The sequence below is a fragment of the Lepeophtheirus salmonis genome, chromosome 14, assembly GCF_016086655.4.
Source record: "Lepeophtheirus salmonis chromosome 14, UVic_Lsal_1.4, whole genome shotgun sequence".
Taxonomy (NCBI): Eukaryota; Metazoa; Arthropoda; class Copepoda; order Siphonostomatoida; family Caligidae; genus Lepeophtheirus; species Lepeophtheirus salmonis.
In genome coordinates, this window is record NC_052144.2 from 4085946 (window position 1) to 4110109 (window position 24164).

Below are 24164 nucleotides of genomic sequence, written 5' to 3' on the forward strand. Positions count from 1 at the left end.
TATGTTTAGAGTTGTAAATCCTATATATTTTCAGAATGAAAAAAACAAAAATCAAAACGGTTACTCTGACAATTTGAAGAAGGTTTTGGAGAAGATTTCATAACGTTTTATTAGATTAGCAGTGAGTAGGTGTAAGAGCAAGGAAATCAACACAAACCCCACTCAGTAACAAGCAAAAAAATAGACATGAATTTTACTCTAAGGACTTACAATTATAACTCAGCAACAACATTCTCAGGATTACTCTATGTCTTTTAGGAGCACACTCAAATGTTAAATCCAGTTTCGTATGTGTCAATGATAGCTTGTATATAGGAGAAAAGGAAATTCACCCTTCCTTTTTTATATTTTTAATGATAACAGCTTAGTAAAAGGATATTCACTCTTCAGTTTGCCGACTCCAAAAAAAAAAAAAAAAAAAAAAAAAAGAGAGCTTACATATGCAACTGATTTGCATCACAAGTCATAAGTCCTTTTTGGACTTGGAGTGAAAATAAGGATTGAGAATACGATAATTTATATCGATGTACTTACTAGATAAAGGGTAGAATTTGTGTCAATTTTCTTTCTCATAGCTTAGGGGTGTTTACAGGATTATATATACCCGTAGTGGCATAAATACGCGGACTAATTTTTAAACGCTTATATCTCGAGGTTCCGTGACCGGAAATAAAAAATTCCACCACAAGTAACTCGGTAAATCTTTTGGCTTTGTTTTTCTTTTTCTTACTCGCATCAAACAAAGTCGTTTACGATGAATGACGAGGTCAAACGTCATATGGTTGCAACTCTCCTCCGCGCCGGTAGGTCTGTCAAGGAGATAATCAAGGACACTGGACTATCCAGGACTACTGTGTTCAATGTCCAGAAGCTTGTCAAGGAGGGAAAAGATCTGAAGGAGGGTGTTCGGACCAGCAGACTACGGAAAATCAATGTGGATGAGGTGAAGGAGGCCTTCACAAAAGCATTTGGCTACCTCAACCACCTGATTTGAATCCCCTTGACTACAGTGTGTGGTGGTAAATTGAGAAGAAGCCTGTGCTACCCGCCATCCGAATTTGGACTTATTGAAGGCCAGCGTCAATGAGCAATGTGCAGCCATGGAAGACCATTACATCATGAATGTGTGCAAGGCCTTCCGCGGCGCTTGGAGGGTGTCATAGCAGCTGATGGCGGTTACATTCAGTAATTATATTAAATTATATACCAGAAAAAATTCTCTATTATATAATACTCAAAAAAAAAGTACGTCATACAAATTTTATTACGCATTTAATTATTTGCCACAAATAGTACACGTATTTATGCAACTACCTGTATATATATTTTTTTTTTTTTTGGGAGGGGGGGAGAGGGGGGAGGTTTGTTTGAGAATTTTTTAGAAAAAAATCACAAAAATTAAATCTTATGCTCTGCTGCGTAAAATTTTTTCATCCGGACTTAAAAAATTCTTGTCAAAAGTATACATTCCTTAATTTTTTTTTTTCGTGTGCGGGGAGCTACAATCTCTCCAGCCCACCCCCTGCGGAAGCCTATATAGCTGCTTGCCATGACGTCACGACAGCTAAGCTGTATTTCTCCCAAATATTATTCAAATAGAGATGACTATCATGTTATTTTCGGATTTCTTTTTTTATATACCGAAAATGTTAAGGATTTATAATTCAAAGTATGGTTCTCTGAGTCTAGAAGAGAGAGATTAAGTGAATAAAAAGTCGTCCTTCTACATGTATCCGTCAATCAAACATCCTCATCACATCATATTTAGTATTAGGTACTCAACTTTAATAAACACATCTATTACATGAACACATTATGTACATATTTCGTAATATCATAAAAACATTAGCCATTGGCTATTATGAAGCCCTCTATGTAATAATAAATTTCTTAGTTCATCTGACAGATGGTTTCTTTACCTTCTTGAAGAGAACGTATTACTATATAGACATACAAAGTGAGATTACGTACATATTTTTAAATTATATTTTTTATGGTTAATAGTACGCCATGGTGGGTTTTACATCTGACCCTTTGAAATTAAATCTATGAAATAAATAATGTAAAATGTTTTTTACTATTGGGAAGATGCCAAAAAAATAAGGAAAGAGAAGGATTTTCTTATTACAACATATCTAGTTGTAGTGGTTGCACTGGTCATATTTATGCCTAGGGTAATGCGTAGAAATGTATCAATACTCAAAATATAACCCTTGTTAAAGAACTGTAGTTGTTGAATAAAAAAGCGGAACATTATCATAGATGAAAGTTATATGATCTACCCGAGTGTAAAAATGTTAGAAACCGAAAATTAACATGGTCACACTGAAGGTTTGAAAAATGTAACCACAGGAAGTCGCTCCCTTTACCATTATCATATTTTTCCCCCCTCTATGAACATAATCTTTTTTTATGTTTGATAAAACAGGGAAACCGCAGACCATTGAGAACATCTTGGGTCCTTTAAAATATTCAAAAAGGTGCAGAACCTTTTCACATGATAAACCAAATACTCAGGAACATGAAAAGTACAATTTTTACTCATAATATCATATTTAAGACCGTACAAGAGGCCTAAAAATGGCGAATTTTGACCCTAAACTACAACTTTTTTCATACTAAAATGTTCTAGGAGGCTTCAAACTTTGCCAAAGTCAGTTTTTTTATTATTGTCCCACGCAGAAAATGTGCTTTTGTGCAAGGGGATACAAATATTACTCCCTTTGTGGGACAGTCAACAGCATATGTATAGCTGAGTAAATACTTAGTTCGTAGAAAGCCATCAATATTCAAAACGGAGGAACAAAGAATGAAAGAAAAATGTTTTTTTAATTTAAGAGATTGATATGAAAAGTTTCCGACCTAACAAAGATAGAATACATTATGTCTGAATTTTTATTTCAACATAGTCTCCATGTGACTCTACACACTTCTACTTCTCCGATGCTTCCATATCTGAAACACGCCCCAAGGGTACTCGGTATTTTTCTCTGCAAAATAATTGTTCACGAAGGTAATTACCTCTTCAATGGACAAAAATCTTTTCAATCCACTTTTTGGACTGTTTTTTTAGAGCAATACTTGATTTAGTCCATTTTCACAAAAACTAGGACATCGAACGACTGTTAGATAACAACCCCGCCTACAAAATGAATGCCAACAGATGTTAGATATATGTGACTAAATTTTTTTTTGCTTGGTATCTTCCCGTTGATGTTGGAAACTTTTCCGACCACCCTCTTACAACCCATATATAGTAAGCATTTGATAACATGTCCATCAAGTCTACCGATGTATAAATCTAGGACAAAATGAAACACATAACTTTACATACCTACAGGGTCAATAGGTGATGGACATACACCACCTAATCAAACTATTTATTTGTCTACGTGCATATCCCCTCCACATCAACCGTAACAAATGCTAGCCTGACAATACAGAGGACCTAATAATGCTAATATCTATTTATCCTTCCCGTGACAAAGAGTCAACTTTCACCCACAATTAAGTCATAATTTATGAATTATTATAATGGTATTGTATGTACAATATGGAGATATGTATGTATACATTGGGTGTGCCCATTCAAATTATAGGTATACGTAAACATCGTGTCAATTTCTTCTCTACAACCATACAAGTGATGTAACATAACTATTTATATTCCTTTTTTTAAAGCTTTAAATGAACGCTGGTCATATACAATTATACAGCTGGACTCATCCCACAGTGATGTGACTAGTGTATATAGACCAAAACATCCAACTCAATACAATTCTTCGGGATACTTGTTTGGTCGAAAAGTGTAATGTCCTTTATTTGACCAAATCAACTACAAGTTGTCTTCTTTAGGTTGATGCCAACATCTTTACTTCAACTGGAACATGTTATATATCATTTGAAAGCTGATAGTCTAAAAAATTGAAGGATACCATCAATTTTAATAAATAACTTTAAAAAAGCGCCGAAAATTAACATAGGCCACCCTATACTTTTTCCTTTTAACAAAAATGTGTTACTTTATTTGGAATAGCCTTGTGTTGTCTAGTTGAGCATCTATGTATATATTTTTAGTGTGTGTAGATCTGAGCGCAATCTTTAAATCATAATTAGATGGTTTTAAAGGTTAACATCATCTCTTCATTTTGAGTTTTTTACTTCGATATGATGCGGTTGAGTGTTGAGCGAAGGACAAGAATGCAAAATACCAAACGATAGCAATAATATCTCATTTATTTTTGTGGTTTAAACTTCCTTTTATTGCTGTATCTCTCTCTCTCATTTGGAGCCAAGCCTAAATTACGAATAACCACTGCATCCGTTTGTGCATTCTGTATAATATGGACTGATCCATCAAATAATTCATTGACTGCTGAAGTTAGAGTTTAAATACAAATGAGATTATATTCCTTAGAATGAGGAAAAATTCTGCGTAGAACGAAAATTTCTGAAGACAAACCTCCTAAAAATAACCTGAAATAAAAAAAAGCTGATGGACCAAAAATAGCAATGAGGGATTAAATCCCTAATTTATAAGTCAAAATTCGTTAATCGAAATTCCTATTGCAGTACTTTCTTTTACGCTGTTAACATTTATAAAATAAGCAAGTTCTTCGCTCTCAATTTTGAATTTTTAACTATGTAGTAACTAACTTTAAGAACAACTGCCTCGTAGGTGGAGGTACCCGATACTGCCCGCGAATCCTTTCTGTTCGTCTAGGACATCCTTTGAGATAGCGGTATTGGAATTTATTTGCAAGTTGGGGACCAAATTATATAATGCTGACGTCATAGTTTCGGAATCCTACAACTTTATTATAGAAATATTACACTTGAGATCTATAGAAGTGGGGTCCATTCACCCCTATGGTTCCGGTATCACTAATTATAGGTATTCCTCTGATGACGTCGCCAATCTAGAATCTGTAGAAGTATTGCTGATGACACCAATACTGTTTATCAGGGTACTATTGCGGATTGTTTAAAATCTCTACCGTGGACAATTATATATCGTTTATACCGCCGAACCGCAAAGTAATACCGGGCATTCCTTTTCTCTATCAATACATATTATTTTTTGGTGATAATGATAGCCATCTCTTAATGTATGGTTTTTTTTTAATACAAAGTGTACGAAAAAAGATGAAGACGAAGAAATCTCACACCACAAATTTATGGTTAATAGGTCACACCTTGAAAAATATTACTACTGGTATGTATATATTATGCCCAATTTCACTTTCATTCAAGAGTAGGTAGGGCAACTTGCTCAACCGAAAGGGATAGTGAAAACAATATACTGTGCAGCTATATACTTGCAAATACAACACTTCCGTCAGAATTGAGACTCAATCCGAGAGAAAGTGGACCTAACACGCTCTTCAATATGAATTTTAGACCAACATACAAACTAGTACTGTTCGGTACAGGGGTACTATTGTAGTACTGCGACAATTAAGCATTTAAAACAGTACATTACTAAGTGAGTATTGTAAACATTACTTGAAGTGCCATTGTGCCGTTTAAAAAAATGGCCCACGAAAAAACGTCACCTCCCAAAACAAAATTGTCCTTTATATATAAAAATAAATTGTTTTAAAATTAAAGAAAAAATCGTAAATTCCTCCAAAAATCTCACCACCCCCATGTTGAAGATAAACACAGCGGACGGTTCTTTAATTGTATGGTAATTAATCCATATTAACATTTGATACTACAAAGTTAGGGCCCCAGTAAGATATTTGTCTACAAACGTCATTAAAATATTGTTTAATACAAAAAAGGTCATTTGAAAAAACAAAGTATAAATATGAGTCATATTTAATTTAAAATAGGACTCTGGATTTCATATAAAATAAAAATGTGATGTAAAATTGTTTTTTTCCATAACAAAAAATTGAAAACTTCCATTTTAAAATGAGATGGAAAGAAGCCGCTGCGTACATTAATCTAGCCCCCAATCATGATGAAACCATCCCTGTGCTTAATCTGAGAGAAAATGGAGAGTATCTCAGTTAGATTTTTTTATAAATACCTACATAGATACAAAGTGAAGTTTGTCACGGTCATGAATACAAGCGAGGAAGAAATCTCTGTATCAAGATCTCTGTCACATCCGTTGAGCACAGTGGAGTGGAATGAGGGTCGGATTATAGTCGACAGCTAATGGTGTCGTATATACGATACATCTCGTATATACATAAAAAACATTGTGAAAACTCAACGGTATTTGGTTTTCTGTTTTTGAAAGTTTTGTGCGTCCAATGATCAAGCATGGAATGATGAGGGATCATCATGATGCGAAGTGATATTATTGGCATGGAGATGGAAGAATGAAATAAATGAAACGAAAAAATTGTAACATTTTTTCTTTCAGTTAGAAAATATAATATAAGTCTGCTTCAGGGGAAGAGGCAAAACATGTCAGGTTGACATGTTTTTGCCTCATCGTATTTTACTTCCTTTTTTTTTTTTTTTTTCATTTCAATACAGCAGTAATCATAACAACACAACATTTATATACCGTGTGTCGAGAGAAAAGGATGACTCATTGCTACATTTCTACACTTAGGTCCATAAAAATTAAATATTTTTGGTAAAAAATTGGACATACCATTCAAGCCCGGCCTTAATCTTAACGACATGAGACGCAAAAACCGTCTCATGGCTTAAACTTTGCTTAATGACATCATACTCATAGATAGCAACCAGTGACATCATAGTTAATATAACTCACCCTAAACTATAAACCAAGTGGGAACGAGGAAGACCACGTGAGAAGAAATAGATGGATACGTTATGAGGGAAAATGACAAGCAATGATGAGGGGGCGTCATATGTTTTAAAAAAATGATATCCGTACGTTCAGAAATCTACTCCAGCTAACAGTTGTGTTTCGCTGTTTTGATTTAAAGATTTAATCATACCTATAATAATGAAAACTTTCTTGTGACGTCGGCAAAGCTGATTGCCGCCATCTTGGAACGGGGATAAACTATAAAATTTTATGATAATTTTTCATTCATTTTAAGGAAAACTCTGAACTATACTGCTTTGTATTTTGTTCTCAAAATGGACTGCAAAATTAAATTAACTTTACTGTCTATGAACAATCTCTCTCTCTAACGTTTAGTTTATTAATCATATATATTATACACTCATAATATAATAAATTAATTATTACATTATCTATTAAAATTTATTTTTCTCATATTTTCAATTTTTATCGTTCCTTATTGATAAATTGTAAAAATCTTCCCATTTTATAGGGATTGTCAGAACCTATGTAGATGACATTTGATTGAATTCAAACATCCCTGTTTTTCTTTGCCATCAATATACAACAGTGTTTCATATTTCATCTTTAAAGTTGTTTGATGAAATTTCATAAAGATTTTAAAAAAATCCTCTCAAAAACTACAGCATTATTAATATATCGAACATCCATGGAATATTCAATCATCTCATCACAAATAATTCTAGTTTTTAGGATGCAACTTGTATTTTACTTATATGGTATAACAGATAATTGTTGCAAGAAATCCTAATAGGAAATGATGTTTCTGTTCTCCGAATTCCTTTAACTATTAAATCCTTCACAATTAGGAAGGAATTTTATTAATATTTTGTATGATTGCTTCTACAAAGTATTTCAATTGTTATTATCCAATCTTTTAATGCATCAATGAAATGTATGTACATATTTGGTGTGCGCATTGCAAGTCTATTCCTTCGTCCAGGAAGTATTTGCGAATGAGCAACAAAAGGTAAAACATAAATAAAGAACGAAGAAAGCTCTTTTTTCATCATTGTAATATGTACCTGGTTAGAAGTTGTGCTCAAACTCCAGAAGAAAAACCGATTTTACTAATATAACTTGAATAATCAAAACAAATGAAAACATTCGAGTAATGATTACTCAAATTTCCAGTATCAATCAAGAAGACCGTAAAAAACTACATGCACTCATTTTTTATTGAAAAAAAGAGTGGATTCAGAAAATAGTCCAATCCGGATATAAGAAATTCGGATTTAATAGAAATACTCTATAAGTCAACGTTGTCTCAGATACTAATTCTTTAATACATAAGATACTTGGTATTTAATAAACACGAATTAATATATCCGCATAGAATAATTTTTTTCTTGCATTTTTTAGGTATCAATTAAAGGATAAATTAAAAAAAAGTTAAAAATCCTGGATGATCTGTCAAAAAAGATCTAATCGAACACTGGTGGATTGTCTCAAAATGCGGAGTTTCAAAATTACTTATTTACATAAATATCCAAAAATGGTGGTTTTTATATACTTTGGATACTATAAGAAAAATACAGATATAGTCAACTTTTTATCTGAAAAAATAGCAGTTTCCTTAATCTTTATTTGTTGGTATACTGTATTCAAAACATCACACTACTACTGTCGTAGGGGTATACCAAAAAAGACTAGCGCTTCGTGTTGTAAGATTCGTTTTAATGCTTAGTAAAGGACACAAAAAACTAATTATTTATTAAATTCCTCAAGAGTAAGTAGGCCATGACTCCAAGTTGGGCTGAGTAATAGCTCTGAAATTTCCTTATTTGGTATATTATGAACCAATCATGGACGATTTGAGATAATTCATTTTATTCAGATACATAATAATACGTATCCAATTGCGTGTAGATATTTAGTATTTCTACGTGAGAAAAACGTTTAAGTATTTATGTATATGATTAGTGTTGGATGTCTGCATACCTACGTGTTATAAAGAAGAGTAGAGTTGCTCTCCATTAAGTAATCCCTACTACTTTCTCCAACCCCCGAAGAGAATTTAAAATACAGGGTGTTTAAACTTGAGTTACAAAGTACTTTCTACTTTTATTAGTCGTAACGTTGTCCAATTCATCTCTTTAACCAAATTTAGATGATTTTAAAGAAGACATAACCCGTACTTGGGACAAGATTCCTGAAGGGAAATATGATGAAGGCCTTTAGTACCTTTCGCCCTTGTATACCGCAGTTATCACAGCAGGAAAAGGTCGTATAAAATAAAAAAGTTGTACACTTTAAACTACTTTACCTTATAATGAATAAGTTTTTTTAAATTTATGAATAAAAGCACATTTATTTGGATATAAATGATTATTTTATAACGGTCCCTTGTGCACCCTGTATATTATTTGTACCTACTCTCAAAGAACATCAGCTCATTGATTTCAATCCCAATTACATTACTATCTACATTTCCTTTTGAGTGCCTCTAACAGTAACATTATTTTTATTTGGTAGTACCTTCTTGGCAGGTTAAAAAAAAGAGTTGTTAATTCACTATTTTCACTTTTCATACTTTACTTTTATAAGTATTTTTCAAGTCAAGCCATTTGTCGATAATGAAGCATCACCTAGAGCCATCATAACATCGTTCTATCTCACCACAGAATAAAAGATGAAAAATACTTAATTCTCTAGCAAATACGGAAAACCAGGGGGGCACTTGGAATACATTGGATTTTTAGATCACTTATCCAAAATTGGTTTGACTAAGACACATCAAAGTTTGGGGGTGTCCACAGGGGTGGGCTGAAGGGCTGTATCCAACAACCCAAATTTCGAAAAAAAAATATATTTTTGAGAATAGCCGTGGATTTTTGAAATTTTTTTCGATTTTTTTTTTTGTGTATTTTTGAAATTTTTTCCAAAATAATCATATTTTTGTGAATAGCCATTGATTTTGGATTTTTTTTTCAAAAAATTTAATAATGAAAATTTAATTTTTGAATTTTTTTTTCAAAAATTTAATAATGGAAATTTAGTTTTTGAAATTTTTTTCCAAAAATCTAATTGTTGAAAAATATATGTTGTTTTTGATTTCTTTTTCAAACAAAGTTAATACTTGAAATCTCATTTTTGAATTTTTTTGTGAACACAATTTTGTCGTTTTTTTAATATTTCCAAAAATTAAATTTGTTGTGAATAACTATGAACTTTTGAATTTTTCTTTTTAAATACATTTTTTTAATATTTTTTTGCTCCAAAAATTCCTAACATACCAACACATTTATGCTATTATTCAAACATATTTAGGGATTTTATTCGTAACTATTTCCCCCACACATTAAATTTGAATATGAGTTGTAAAAGGTTCAAACAGATGAAAAAGTCGAGTTTAAGTTAGAATTTAAGAAAATGTAACCGAGTAATATTCTTTTATTAATAAATAACTAGACTCTAGAATGTATTATATCTAGATTAAGATATGATTATGTTGTAGATTTATATAATAGATCCCTGATCTTGATTACGAAACCAAGAAGTTCCCTCTATAAAAACTCGTCAAGGCTATTTTTTGCAATTATATAAATTAATAAAGAACATTAAACAAGTGTAAGACTTGTTTCAGCGTATATCTTAAATTTCTTCTCAACTTTGAAGAACTTAAATATCAACTAAAAGCAAAATAATCGATAATTCAAATGATAAACGTTACATCAAAAACAATTCAAAATAAATCGGATTATGATAAAAATATATTTTCTCCCCTCAAAATCAGTTCAATATCTGAAACCAAATTTGACAATAATCTGCATCATATTATGCAATTGTAATATGAATTTTGAGGCTGTAGCTTTTTTGATGTTCAAGGGAAAGGGCCCTTTGCAACTTTTCTCTGTCTTCCATATATATGACATATAATGTCAACAACAATTCATTGAATGAATCAACTTCTTTTCTTTGACGTTGAGGGTCCACTTTTTCTTCGTCCTTTCCTATCCTTATATCTAAGGTCTAAGCTATGCTTGTAATGTCTACCAAAAAGTTTTTCTGGATGCTCATTAGTCACTTACTTTTTTGTACTTAGTGCAACATAGTGTTGAAACTCGATCCGATATATATGAAAAACATCAATTAAGTGATTTTGACCTTTATATATCGATCCAGATCACAGTTTGTAACTTTGGAGTAATTATTTTATATCGAAAAAAGATCGGTCGAGACCGATCTTTGAACGAATTAGTTTGGTCTTATAAAAATTATACACTCAAGCCTTGTAAGCATGAAAATAATGGTGATGGATCGGTCTCAAAAATGATGATGCTCCATCCGAAATATGAAGGACAAGTTCGAAAAAGCAGTCTCCAAGAAAATGACTTTTTTACATAATGATAAAAAAAATATCAGCCATCATAAATCAATATTGACCGTCTTGGACCCAACATTTATAAGAATAATCAATACTTAAATTAGGGATAGATCAAGAGTAGTCCCAAACTATTATCATGCATGAAGTATGCTTAAAAGTTTGTATAAACTAATTCAATAGTGCATGATCAAATTAACAAATATAGATATTATCCATAGGTGGTGTGATAGTCTGTAGCTTGTTGTGTAAAGGAATTACTATAAAAAAATGCCACATTCCGAAAAGAATTTTTACATGGGGCCTCTATGTAAGTAACATTTGTACACCTTATATTTTATATTAAATAGTATTATCATTCAAAGTGATATCCTTACAAATGTATTTAGACTACCCACGTTGCAAATCAACTACTTCTCTTTTTGAGACGACTTCATCTCTCATTTTAAAAAAGAGATAGAAAGGGAGAAAGAGAAAAAAGGTTAAAAAATATATACGTTTTTATTAGGTATTCATCCTTGAGATTCATGGCTGTTATTTTTTAAGAAGAAGAAAAAAAAGAGAAATTTTTATAATTACCTTAACAGGGTGAGGAACCCATTATTATACATATAAATAAGTAAGCTAGTAAGTATCTGCATATACCTATAATAATATAAAATAAAAGAATACCCAAATTTATCGACTGTTAAATTTTGGTGTTTTTCTTTCGTTCTCTTTGACGGTTGTTAGACACACACATATATCCGCAAGGATTATGTAAGTATACAACAAAAAAATACTGGCAGGCCTCTTTTGTCCTTCATTTGAATCCTTGTTAATGCAACAGCTTTGCACTGATGAAAAACATCATGACACAATTAATTAATATTAATTATAACATACTGCAGCAATTTGAAACGATTTTTCATTTAGAGGTCAATTTTTCATATATGAAGTGAATAAACCTATTTTTAGAAGAGTCCTTGTATATGTAGAGTTAGTTTAACCTTTAAAAAACTATTCTTCAAGTTCATACATAACAATTTAGTGTTTACAGGATGACTATACTTTTGTACCCTTTCCTGTACAATAGTTCCAGCCCACCCCCTGCGGGTGCCCCTGACGTTCGTTCGGGATTGTGGGAGGGGTTAGCTCAGTAACTTGATTAGCTCTCAAAATAAATTTACATTCCACAAATGTTTCTAAATGTACATTTTCAAGCTCAGAAATTTTGGAGGGCTACTACGTGTTTGTTGGAACAATTTTGTATCGCATAATAACACTGAATGTAGGGGATCTAATATCAATTTAGTATGGTATCGTTCTAAATGCGTCAAACCCTCAGTACAACTATAACACCGGTATACCAAACAACACTAATATGTACTGGTGTTGAGTTTCCATCTCGAATTCCTATGTAAATCCATCTGAAACCATTAAAGAGGCATCCACAGGAGGTGGACTGAAGGGACTCACTATATATAATGAAATAATTATTTTAAAGTTTTGTTTTCTTAAATAAGGATCAAATTCGGGGCTGGATTCAGTATACTGACAGCATTATAATTTTTAATGGACCAAACTATGTAATTTGATCATTTAAATAAGTTTGGTCGGGATTGCAGTTGCGTAGAAACACCCATTCCAAAGAGAAATTCGATTTTGAATGGTAACATTTAAAATTCGGTTGGATGGTTTTTATAAATGAATTGTTATTCTTTATATCTTGCAAGTTTTTCTTTAAAAAGTAACAGGAAAAGGCCTCAAAATAAGTTGCTAGTCCATATGAAATTATTATTCAATAATTGACGCAAGGTTGTGTGATTCAATAAAACTACATTGTACATAGTTGTAGATTAATCCATTCATCCCTATTTTCAACACTAATACATAATAAGTACTTAGTGTTGTAATATTCTTTGTAAAAGTGGGGAATATCAGAATATATTTTAAATTTGTAGTATTATCAAGATAAAAAATGATTTAAATGTATTTATCTCCCAAAAAAGAATATTCTGCTTAATACTTTCTTTATCAATATTGAACACGATTTTATTAAAACATAAATTACGAACTTCTTACCCCAGTAACGACATTCGAATAGTCTTTTATTTTCTACTACACATACCTTAGCTCATAGACCTAGGCTATACACCAAGCTGGGAAATAAATATCACCTGATGAATAGCTGTCTATTTTTGTCTTGAGTATAATTGTATATGACTCTATATCGAACTACGCAACCTCCATGGATTGTTGTTGACTACATAAATGTTCTAAAATATCTAGACGGAATTTGGAGTTACATAGCATGTGACTCGTCAACACAAAAACAAGCTATAATAATTTTTCTCAAAACTGAGCGTGGATTACAATTGAAGTCTTTGACGAATATTCGTCATTTTTGATGAACAAATTATTTTTATTAACCCTTTGTGTGCGTCAAAAACTGAACTACTACTTAAGTAGTCAACATGAATTTTCACAATAAAAAAATTGAAAAATTGAGATGCCTTCTTGAAAAACCATGTCTTTTAAATCAAATAGTGGTTTTTAAACTATAATTCATACTTAATCTCAAGTCTTCCCAAAAATGTTTATACAAAGTATATAATTGACTCAAATACGTGCAGGAAATATATAATTGTAGATTGTACATCTAGGAGGCAAATAGATAAATTGGGATTTCCTCCTGTTCTTGATTTTTGTTCGATATTGTTTTTATATTGAGGACTCATATATATATATATACATTAATATAAGTGTTGTAACAATGATTTAAAAGAGAGCTCTTCATTGCCTCACTTGTGCAAATTTTATAGAGCAGTTTAATAGAATGACATATTTTGCCTATAATTAGCTAGGAAGAAATGAAGTCATAGAGAAACCTCTGCTCAAAATGAGGAGTTGAAAATATCCTTGTGACGCATTTCTTTCTCTCTTTATTTATATAGTAACATATTGTGTGTAGTATAAAATGTGCCATTCATTCATAATTGAGGCTTATTTTAACTGTTTTCCTTTTTGATTCTTTTTGTGTGCACAGATTGGACGTTTCCTATACATATATATTGAGCGCATTACAGTTATTTAGTCAGTTACATACTTCCTAGCTTCAATCCTTTGAAACAAAAAGCGAAAGTGTTTGAAAACTATTATACATATCTATAATTGAGAGGAACAAAAAAAAAAAAGGAGGAAAAAAATCGGCAACTTTGCATTTTTTTATGGCACTTGATAGAAAAATAGTGAAACCCCTACCAGGCCATTGCAATACATATCTATACAAAAATGGAAAGTAACCATCATCATATTGAGGAAGAAGTAAAGAGGAGATTATTTGACCACGATGATGGGAAACTGGTTATTATGCCTTTAAAAAAATCAGGAATTTGTTTTGGGAGAAAAAAGAATATAATCATTATGAGGGAAGAAGGATAATAATTCACAAATTCTAGGGATGTAGCGATCACGTACCGTCCAGGACTATTCTAAATCTTAAAGACGTGTCCGAATCCGACCCAAAATCCCTCTTCCCATATAATAATCATTGCTAAATGACGTCATTATCCATCCATTTTCATAATGGAAATAAACAGTTTAATTAGGCTTAAATGATGAATAATGCCAGAAAGTCAGAAGTTTGGACTTGCACTGGATAGGGAAGACTCGCGACTCAACTTGGACCCAAACGGCTTGTTCGTACAGTAACATCAATATGTATAATTATGGATTTGTAATGAGCTTCAAAGAAGTCTGAGGACTCCATGAAAACTTTCAACGACTTGAAACTCAATTGAGACTTTTAAGTGTACGGACTCCTGTTTCCCTCCTCTGCAAACGGCTATTCTCTTCCATGAAGTATACTATAATTTTTGATAAGTACATTCAATTGGTAAACTGAGGTTCTTTAAGAAAATATATTAGTTGTAATTTTGTAGGGCGGTCTACATTTTGGTATATTTTTACCGATCGATACAACCCTATCAATTATTTTTTTTGAGATGCCAATGACGCAACACACCAACCAAGGAGAGTGGGATAATTGATCTTCTCTCAAATCCGTGGGTGGGGGGAGCTCATTGAATCAAAGCCTCTTTTGCAATGAGGGAGTTCATTTATCCCTACTCAAAGTACCTATGTATACTCCATACTCATTAAAACTATCCATAACTGTCTATGGGTATATTTTCTTCATCTTTTTGGGCGTATGTTTTGGGGTGTATTTTTTTAGGAAAAATGTACAGCAAAGAAAGAGGATTTTTAAATTTATTGATTTTTTCACTCTCTTGAAAATAAAAAGACCAACAATATATTATTATTGTGTAAATCAATAAAAAAATCCATCTATTTTTTTTGTATGGGGACAAGGACATGGTCTGATTCAAACAACTGTTGAATCCATCCATCCACCCATCCAATGATATTCTTTATATCTCTACAAACGGTGTAGTTATTTATATTGATCCCTCAATTCGGTCATAAGGGATTTCTCTAAGATAAAAAGATACTGATATATCTGTTCAGACCGCAGTCTCAAACTTTGACCAAAATCCAAATCGTAGATTTCAAATACAGAATGTCTTCCAATGATAAAATATAATATTGATTTGTACATAAGAAAGTCAATTAGAACATTGTTAAATTTGCATATTTTTAAAAAAATCCAACTAATTGGTTCCAAGTTTGGTCTGGGAGGGTCTTGTACTAAAATTTGGTATAAATAGAGAAAAAATAACTTTGTCTTGAACAGTACCACAACTGTATAAACAATGATGTAAAAATATTAATACAATTACTTCTCAGTCTACGTTGTAAGACAGTGCTCTGGGCCCTACTATTGGTCTAGAAAACATTCCTACAGACCGAACCCTGAAAAGAATTATCGTTCTGGGACCAAGTTTCAACATAAGTAACTATATTTATAAACAGAAAAGATACTGATATTGTGGTACAGACTAGGGTCTGAAACAAGTACAAATAAACAGATGAAATTAATCAGATCGGCATGTTTTTTCTCAATCAAACTAATTTGGTGCAAGCTCTGTCTGGAACGGTCTTGTAGTAAAATTTGTTTTGCGGGAAAACGATTCATGATCGGTACCACAAGGAACAATAATGTAAAATTACCCTTTGATCACAATTTCAGACCACGGTGTGCACCAAATAATCAGTCCAGATCCGTTTAGAACAAAAAACAATAAAGATTGAACCTTAACCATATCGACTTTCAAGGCTTGTAGTCGCAATTCAACGTCACGCACTAATTTTGACTAAATTTGTATCAGAGCACATTCAAAATGCAACATGGCGCATGATGCAAAGAGAGACGAAATGATAAAGCAAAAAACTGTAAGACAATCTGGATTTCCTTGTATTTAAAATAATAATAAATGCAAGAAATACTTTTTTCATACATTTTTGCGATTAGATCAAGATAAAAATTTCCCACATTTGTGTGTTTTTTTAATATTACTTATCATATGTATATATAAAATAAAATATTATTTCAATTAAATTTTTTCATGTTGAGAATGGCTTTTGATCGTTATTCATCAAATAACGGTGTTTTAAGAGGCTCTACAAAGGTGTGAAATACATATGTAGTTCCACCACTACCACCACCATCATCATAAACAACGATACACCCGACTGAGAGACGAAATATATTTTCTCGTTCTTTTGTTCAAGATATCTATTTTTGTTCTATTATGTACAACATCACAGGAGTTAGTGCATATCAAATTTCCTTGAACGACATTTTATTATTTTTGATTCCTGATTAAGTCTATCTATCTTTTCATTGAATTAAATGTGTAGAAAATAACTAAAAGAGAAAACCTACTCAAGAAGAAAAAAAAAAGAAGAAATGGACTCAAGAGAAAATCTTTGGTTTGAGGCTATAAAAAGAAAAGTAGAATCGAGAAGTCAACAAAAAAAAGGTTGACCAATTGTAGGCACATTCAATTATGACGATGCTACAAACATATATTACACCTGAAAGTACAAATATTTTATAAAAACAAAAATAATCATTTTCCCCAGCAAAATAATCTAAAACTACTCCTTTATTCATCCAAATAGTCATAATTATGTCAAAAAATTATTAATTTTTTGTTTTACAAATCATTGAATCATGAATCGCATATTTTTGAACTATCACATATATTTTGGCACATAAATATCCCTGCTCTACTCATAGGTGAGTAATGTTGTGCCAGGCCTTATTTAAGACTAAAATGCAGTCCTATCCAGTTCAGCCCTTCACATTAGTCCTAGAACTTAAAAAGTTCGGCCCTTGATGATGTGAGTCATCATCATTTATTCTTTTTTAATCAGTTCTAATACTGATGGTCTGAAGGAACAAACAATCCTAAGGACCATTTCTAAGGACTGGTTGAAACAGTCCTTAGACTGGACAGAATCAATAAAGGCTTACACAACACTATAGATAAGCATAATTTGAATAAAAATAGAAAAAAATCCTACCTCAAGATTCGAGCATGATTCCCATTTTTTGGGTTTAAAACATGGTACAGAGGAAAGTGAGGAAAGAGATTCCTGACTTCCTTTCCACATAGGTATTTTGGAAGGCCTCCGAACGGGTGTGGAACGTCCAGAAGGTGTTTCAAGACTAGGAGGAGAGGAAGTTTCTCGTCGTAGAGGTGATTTAAGGCTACTAACATTTTGTCCTCCATATTTAGGCACTAATAAGCTTAGATTAGTGGGTTTAGGTGGAATGGGAGGCCGTGGTTTTAATGTAGGAGTTGGGATCCGGGATTTAAATCCCTTGGATCCATGGAGATTGACACAGGATTTGCTCAAATGTGAATTTGTTTTAAGGTCCGAATAAACAGAGAACAAGGATCCGTGTAGAATGTTTTGTACGCTATCAGATTTCCGAAGTACTCCCGAGTTCTCCATCATGTAGTGTGCCTGGTTTGTTGTTTTGATGCTGAAGAAGAGTTCTGGTACCCCTTAGGATTAGAGCATAACTTCACTCTCAAACAAGGATACAACAAGAAGGATCAATTTATTTATCAATGTCTTCTGCTCAAGTATTATCACTGTTTGCGTGTTTCTATGATTGGATGTGTCAAATAATAGCTTCGAAGGGAAACTGAGAGAGGATTGTCAGAAGGAGTAGTTGATATGATTCGTTTCTTTAGACGAAGAGCGCTCCTTTTTCCCTTTGCGGGACCTTAGAATATGTAAACGTACATACAATGTAATTTTTCATAATATTCAATGTGTACAATACATACACACAGATCTCATCCTCTTGAGGATCGCGCTCCAAAAATGCATCGGGGAAAATGTACAAGGTATTTTACAAATTCCATTAATTGTTTCATACATTGATATCAACAAGTACAATGTACAAGGAATGCAATTTCCCATATTATTTGAATCATTAATACATGTTTATTTCCATTTTTATAAGAGTCCTAATGGATTTTCCATTCAAGTTCTTTCATAGAAAGTAGGTTTTTTTTTATATCTAGTTACCCTCAATATTTGAGAGGGTTACAATATGTGAAGTCATCGTTTACACAGAAACATAATTTTTTGAAGATAGGGCACTACTATTTATTAGTGAGACTGTCTGGGAAGAGCAGCTAAAGTAGTTTAAGGGATTTCAAAAATAAACTCTTATATTATTTTCATTAACAAACTCAACATCGATCAACAATAGAGAGTGTAATTTATAGATAGGCCTGTAAGTTTTTTTATTTTCCATTGCGTTTATCATTACTCTTTTATTCTTGAGGACCTCTAAGTATAAAGTGTAACTGCGAGAGTATGTGTTCACAAGTGACAGAGAAAAACCAGTATCGTAATCACTGTTTAGTTATTGGCGGCCAGATTTTTTTATTAGGAGGATCTACTTGTAGTGAATATGGATGACTCAGCATTAATAAGTCTCGTTAAAAATAATTAAAAAGGGATTTGGGGCTCAGACAAGAGGTCTTGTATCCGGATCAGAGGTACTCATGTACGGTAAAAGTTAGTTTTTATTATCTGAAAACATCCTAGATCTGTGATTCGAAACAGCTTTGGGTTATTAAACTTTTATGTATCTTAAAAAAGCTGATAGTATTGCTTAATTATAATGGAAGAGGCCTTGGATCTGGATCTGAAGTACTCGCCAACGAAATTTGTATTATCCAAATCCGGTATCCGAGGTACTTTTACTATTATGGAACTTAAATAACTTTTAGCATTGCTTAGTTTAAAAAAAGAACGTAGCATCTCTATTTAGCTTGAATAGTACTTTTAGCGACATCTACATAAAGAGATGCATGACGTGGCTATTCCCCAATGTTGTGATAACAATAATTCTAATATATATGTTCTAATTTAGTAATAACATTTGGCAATTCATTATTTCGGCATTAGTAATCAGTAATCATGTAACTTTCATCCGGATCCTATTATATTGAGGTACGAACTTTGGGTAAAATGCTCTGACAATTTGAGACAAATTTTGGTTTTGGATCTTGATCCGAAAGTTCGAATATTTACCGAAAATTCATAAGACTTACATCACTATTTATAGATTTAACATAATTATCCCAAATCTTAAGGATGCGTCACAATTGAATACAAAATACGTTCCATAGATAAACCTTTCTAAAAGATGTCTTCATCCATATGAACCGGTGACATCATCTTCAATTTATCCATCTGCAGGGGATGGGGTCGAGAGCCTATAGCTCCTCCCACAAATATCCAATTATCCAAGTAAATTAATTCTTCCAATTTTCACCGAAAAGTTAAATTTTCTGTGAATATCTAAGGATTTTAATTTTTTTTTTTGCTAAAAAACTTCATATTTGAAATTTAATTTTTCAAATTAATTGTAAACAGCTGTATAATTTTTGAAACTTAAAAAATAAAAAAGTTTCATATGTAATTTTTTTTTCAGAAATATCAAATTTTTTAATTAGCTGTGCATTTTTGAAATTTTTTATCGAAAAACATGACCTTGTATTAGGAATAGTCCTGTCCAAAATTGCATTATATAAATCTTACAACTTTTTGTAGAAAATATTTATGCTAATTCTATTAGATAATCGATTTTTTTACTCTCTTTTGACTTTTTCCCAGTATTATGAGAGATCAGATGACAGTGAATTGCCCATCAGATGGTCAGAGTGCAATTACACTATTTTAAACACCCATTACAGTTCAATGAAGTGTTTCTCAAAATTTTACGTCCCCAGGCCGTCCGTAGGATTTTATATATGTTTTTTTCTATCACTATTTTTCGCATAAATTTTTTTTCCTCCAGCCAAAAATATTTTAGAGTAAAGAGCAAATGTGGTGACGGTGGACCCTGTATTCCGATTTAAATAGTAAGAGCTCGTCCAAATCGGACGCCAGACCTGTTTCAAAGGACAATCTCTGCTAAATGACGTCCTCATAGGTATCAGTTAGTGACTTTTTTTTAGCCTGATATTGTTTTCATCAGTTGCAAAACGTATCACAGAAGTACCATAACAAAATAAAAATATTTTTTTAAAACTTTTTAATCACTTATTACCTACTGAGCCTGCTTTCTGATGCAAAAAGGTTCTTAAATCATCTCACACTGAACAAAAAGGGTTGTTTCAAATGGTAAAAAAAAGTTCCAATTTTATACATTTTAGTTGAATATTATACAAAATGTGTTTTTTTTTGGGTAATAGGAAAACTGTCCTGGGGAAAATTGCCCGTGAAAGATTACCCTGGAGAAAATTGCCAGACAGGAAAACTGTACGTATTTTGTTCAAACTTCATGATGAATTATATCACATTATAAATGTGCTTAAAATTAAAGATATTTGTTTGTTCCATCCCCTAAGGGTGTAGATTCAAGTGTGAATAATATCATTGCAATTGGAGGAGGGGGATGTATCAATGGCTTAAGGTATCTTAAAATATGGTTGAATACTCTCCACCCTCGGATTGACCAGTCTCCGGGGGGTATTGTGGGGTTTTTAAAAACTAGGACTAATTCATCTAATACATCCAAGCAACCCCTCTAACACCAGAAACTAGTTCAAAGTATTCGGTTTAGCAGAGGTCTCGGGGATAGTATGGGATAGTTAAAAACCACTGCCAAAGCATCACATACATCCAAGGAACTTCTCTTATTCCAAAAAAATAGTTTAAACCCTCAGTTTGCAAATTACAAACCGCATTTTTTGTGTTTTTACGCAATTTAGCACGCAAATATATATTATTTGTATTTCAATAGTTATATCAATAATAGTTTTTTCTTTAATTCTGCAACGGGTAATTTTCTCCATGGCAGTTTTTCGCCCACAGTTTTTTGGTATGCAGCATATCTGCTACAAAAAACATTTAAGGGTTAAATGTGTTGCATAAATTTGTATTTGTGAAACTCATCCATCAGGAGCTGGGAGGAAATCGGCCCATAGTTTGAGACCTTATAAATAATTGTCACCCATTTGAAAATAATTAATTTTCCGTCTATGGCCTAAATTTGCGGTCTGACCCAAAATAACGTTTCGGAAAAAATCTCTTAAGACGGAATCAGAAAAAAAAAAATAAAGTCTTGAACCGAGACTCAACACCAATATATATTATGTCTTTCCATGGCAAAATAATTTGTCAAAATAAATGCAAAAAGTCAAGGGAGGCCTTCTCTCTATACATAGTTTATTTTTATCATCGTAAGTCGAATCATGATAATTTCTCTGAATAGGTGGATTGACCCCATAAATCATAGCTATACAAATAAATTAACCATAGTTCATTCAAATTCTATGAAAGTGAAACTTTATTTATGTTCCTGCTTTTTAATGAACTAAATTCACACTTTGCTTACATAGTAATTTAAATGTACAATATATACATACAAATTAGGGATGTACCGATGCCAAAATTGACGCCGATTCCGATATCATCTTTATGGACGATTCTGATTATTTATTATGTATAAAAGAATTACATTAAAAAAACGATTTACTTTCTTTAATATTTAACTTTCTACTGAATAGGGCTAGGCAAGAATAAATCCTAATTATGAGGATAATTAATTGTAAATCATTTTTAATTGAAATTTAAAAAGTTAATTCCTTTACATGCCCAGGAGGCAATTTATTCCTAGTTTGCTTATATGTATTAATCATATTACAGAATAGTCACACTACTTTCGATGAATAAAGGGGGACATGATGATAATTGTATATTGAAATCTAAACACTTACTAATTCAATAATCAATAAAGGTTGAGTGATTGAAATTAATTCAAATTTCGATATATTAAAGCATTAAAAAAAACCAATTTCAGCTCTCCTGCTTACTTACAAGTCGAGAAAATAACCCTTGAACGTGATCGACGAAATACCATTCGTTCACTTTAAGCCGTTGGGCGTCTCCGAAACGTTGGAAAGAACAGAGGCTCTGTCGAAAAGGTCAAAATGTACCCGGAGAAGTTAAATAAAATAGACCAGGCCAATCTTATCAAGTCCATGAGGGCCCATGGAAGATATCTCTAGGGTTTAACCAGACTTCCCAGAGAGCTATCAAAAAAGTGAATGGAAAGAACCTTGTGAGGGTGGAGAGACCCCTTTTGACACCAGCAATGAAAGGCACCCATGTTCTCCTTTGCAAGACTCTTTTGAATCAGTTCTTTTTAACTCTTTTTTGACCCTTTTGGACCCAATACAGCCCTGATGCCAACGTCCTTGACTACACCTTTTGAGTGCATGTCGAGTGAAGGCGTGCAGTTTCCGCCATACAAACACAGAGGCCCTCAAAGGCACTTTAATCTAGCACTGGGGCGCCATGACAGAGGACTACATCTGCCGCGTGTGCCAGGCCTTCTGCCGCTCCTTGAAAGCCATCATTGTCGCTAAGGGGGTCTACATTAGTTATTAAGAGAGCTTAGGCACAAATCGATTTATAGTATTAACTTGGTAGAAACGCTGTTGTTAATTAGGCAATACACTAAATCTTTTCAAAGTTTAAAATACAAAGTGTTTAGATTTTAAGGTACCACTGAATTGTTTTTATTTTACCAGAAAATATAAATAAGCTTATTCTTAACAGAAAATTTTGAAACTTAATCAGTCAAAGACTCTCAATTTTTGATTAAAATATTGAAAGCTCATGCGTGATAGATATTATGCGTCTGCATAAAATTTTGTTTGAACAAAAATCAAAAAAATAATATACCCAATGGTGTATGGGTATATTTGAGTCAATTTTAGGCATTGTATTCATATTTATAGGATGAGTGTAGATGCCCAATAATATTGTCTGTAGTTTAGAACCTTTATTTGGTTTAAAAGTCTGATATTGGCTCCTATATGATCCGTTGAAAATAAAACCCGTGTATTTCTTATTCTTTTTATGTGACAATCAATTTAAGATATTCAATTAGAATTTGCTTTACCTTCAAAGAATCCATTTGAATCATTTGTTCATAAAAATTGACGACAATTCGCCAAGGAATATAAATGTAATCCAGACTCAATTTTGAGGAAACTAATTCTAGATTACTTTTGTGTTCTAGAGGCAACATATTGAAAAATTATATTATAGAAAAAAATGGAGAGTTATGATATATTGAACAAGTCATCAACAAAAAATATTCCATTCCATATGTCCTTTACACGCTCATTACGAGTCTTCAAATTAAACCAAACAACGTTGTTTAGTACACTGTTCAATGGGAGGGGGAGGGGGGAAGTAGAAAAATCGACAGCTTACAACAAAATACAATATACCCTTTTTGTGTTATTGATGTGTATATATGTAAAAATACGCATTTTAAGCATGGGAGGATACGTTGGGGAATTCGTGTTTGCTTATATTACCTTGTAAACAAAGCAATTGAGAGTTGCGCCGTCTTGCGTCAAAATAATACCACTAACTAAATTATGATATTATTTAATGCAAAGTATAGGTAAATGTTACTCATATACTCCTATATGTAGAACGCTATTAAAATGATCCTTAGTATGTCCATTCTTTTAAAAAAATAACTACGTTAAACACCAAGCTACAGACTGTTGCACCACCTTGTGGTCATTTTTTATAGTT

The 24164-nt window shown here is 32.3% G+C and overlaps 1 protein-coding gene across 2 annotated transcripts in view; it reads right to left on the reverse strand.

Annotated features, from left to right (window-relative positions):
- LOC121128922 (uncharacterized) overlaps window positions 1-18229 on the reverse strand; it is a 98147-nt gene extending 79918 nt beyond the window's left edge. Inside the window, exon 1 of one of the 2 annotated variants that reach the window (XM_040724531.2) lies at window positions 17595-18229. In XM_040724531.2, coding sequence (XP_040580465.1) covers window positions 17595-18032 — 438 coding nt within the window. In that variant the 5' untranslated portion in view covers window positions 18033-18229. The remainder of the gene's footprint in view (window positions 1-17594) is intronic. The other variant, XM_040724532.2, reaches the window with a different exon arrangement.
- Window positions 18230-24164: the final 5935 nt, after the last annotated feature.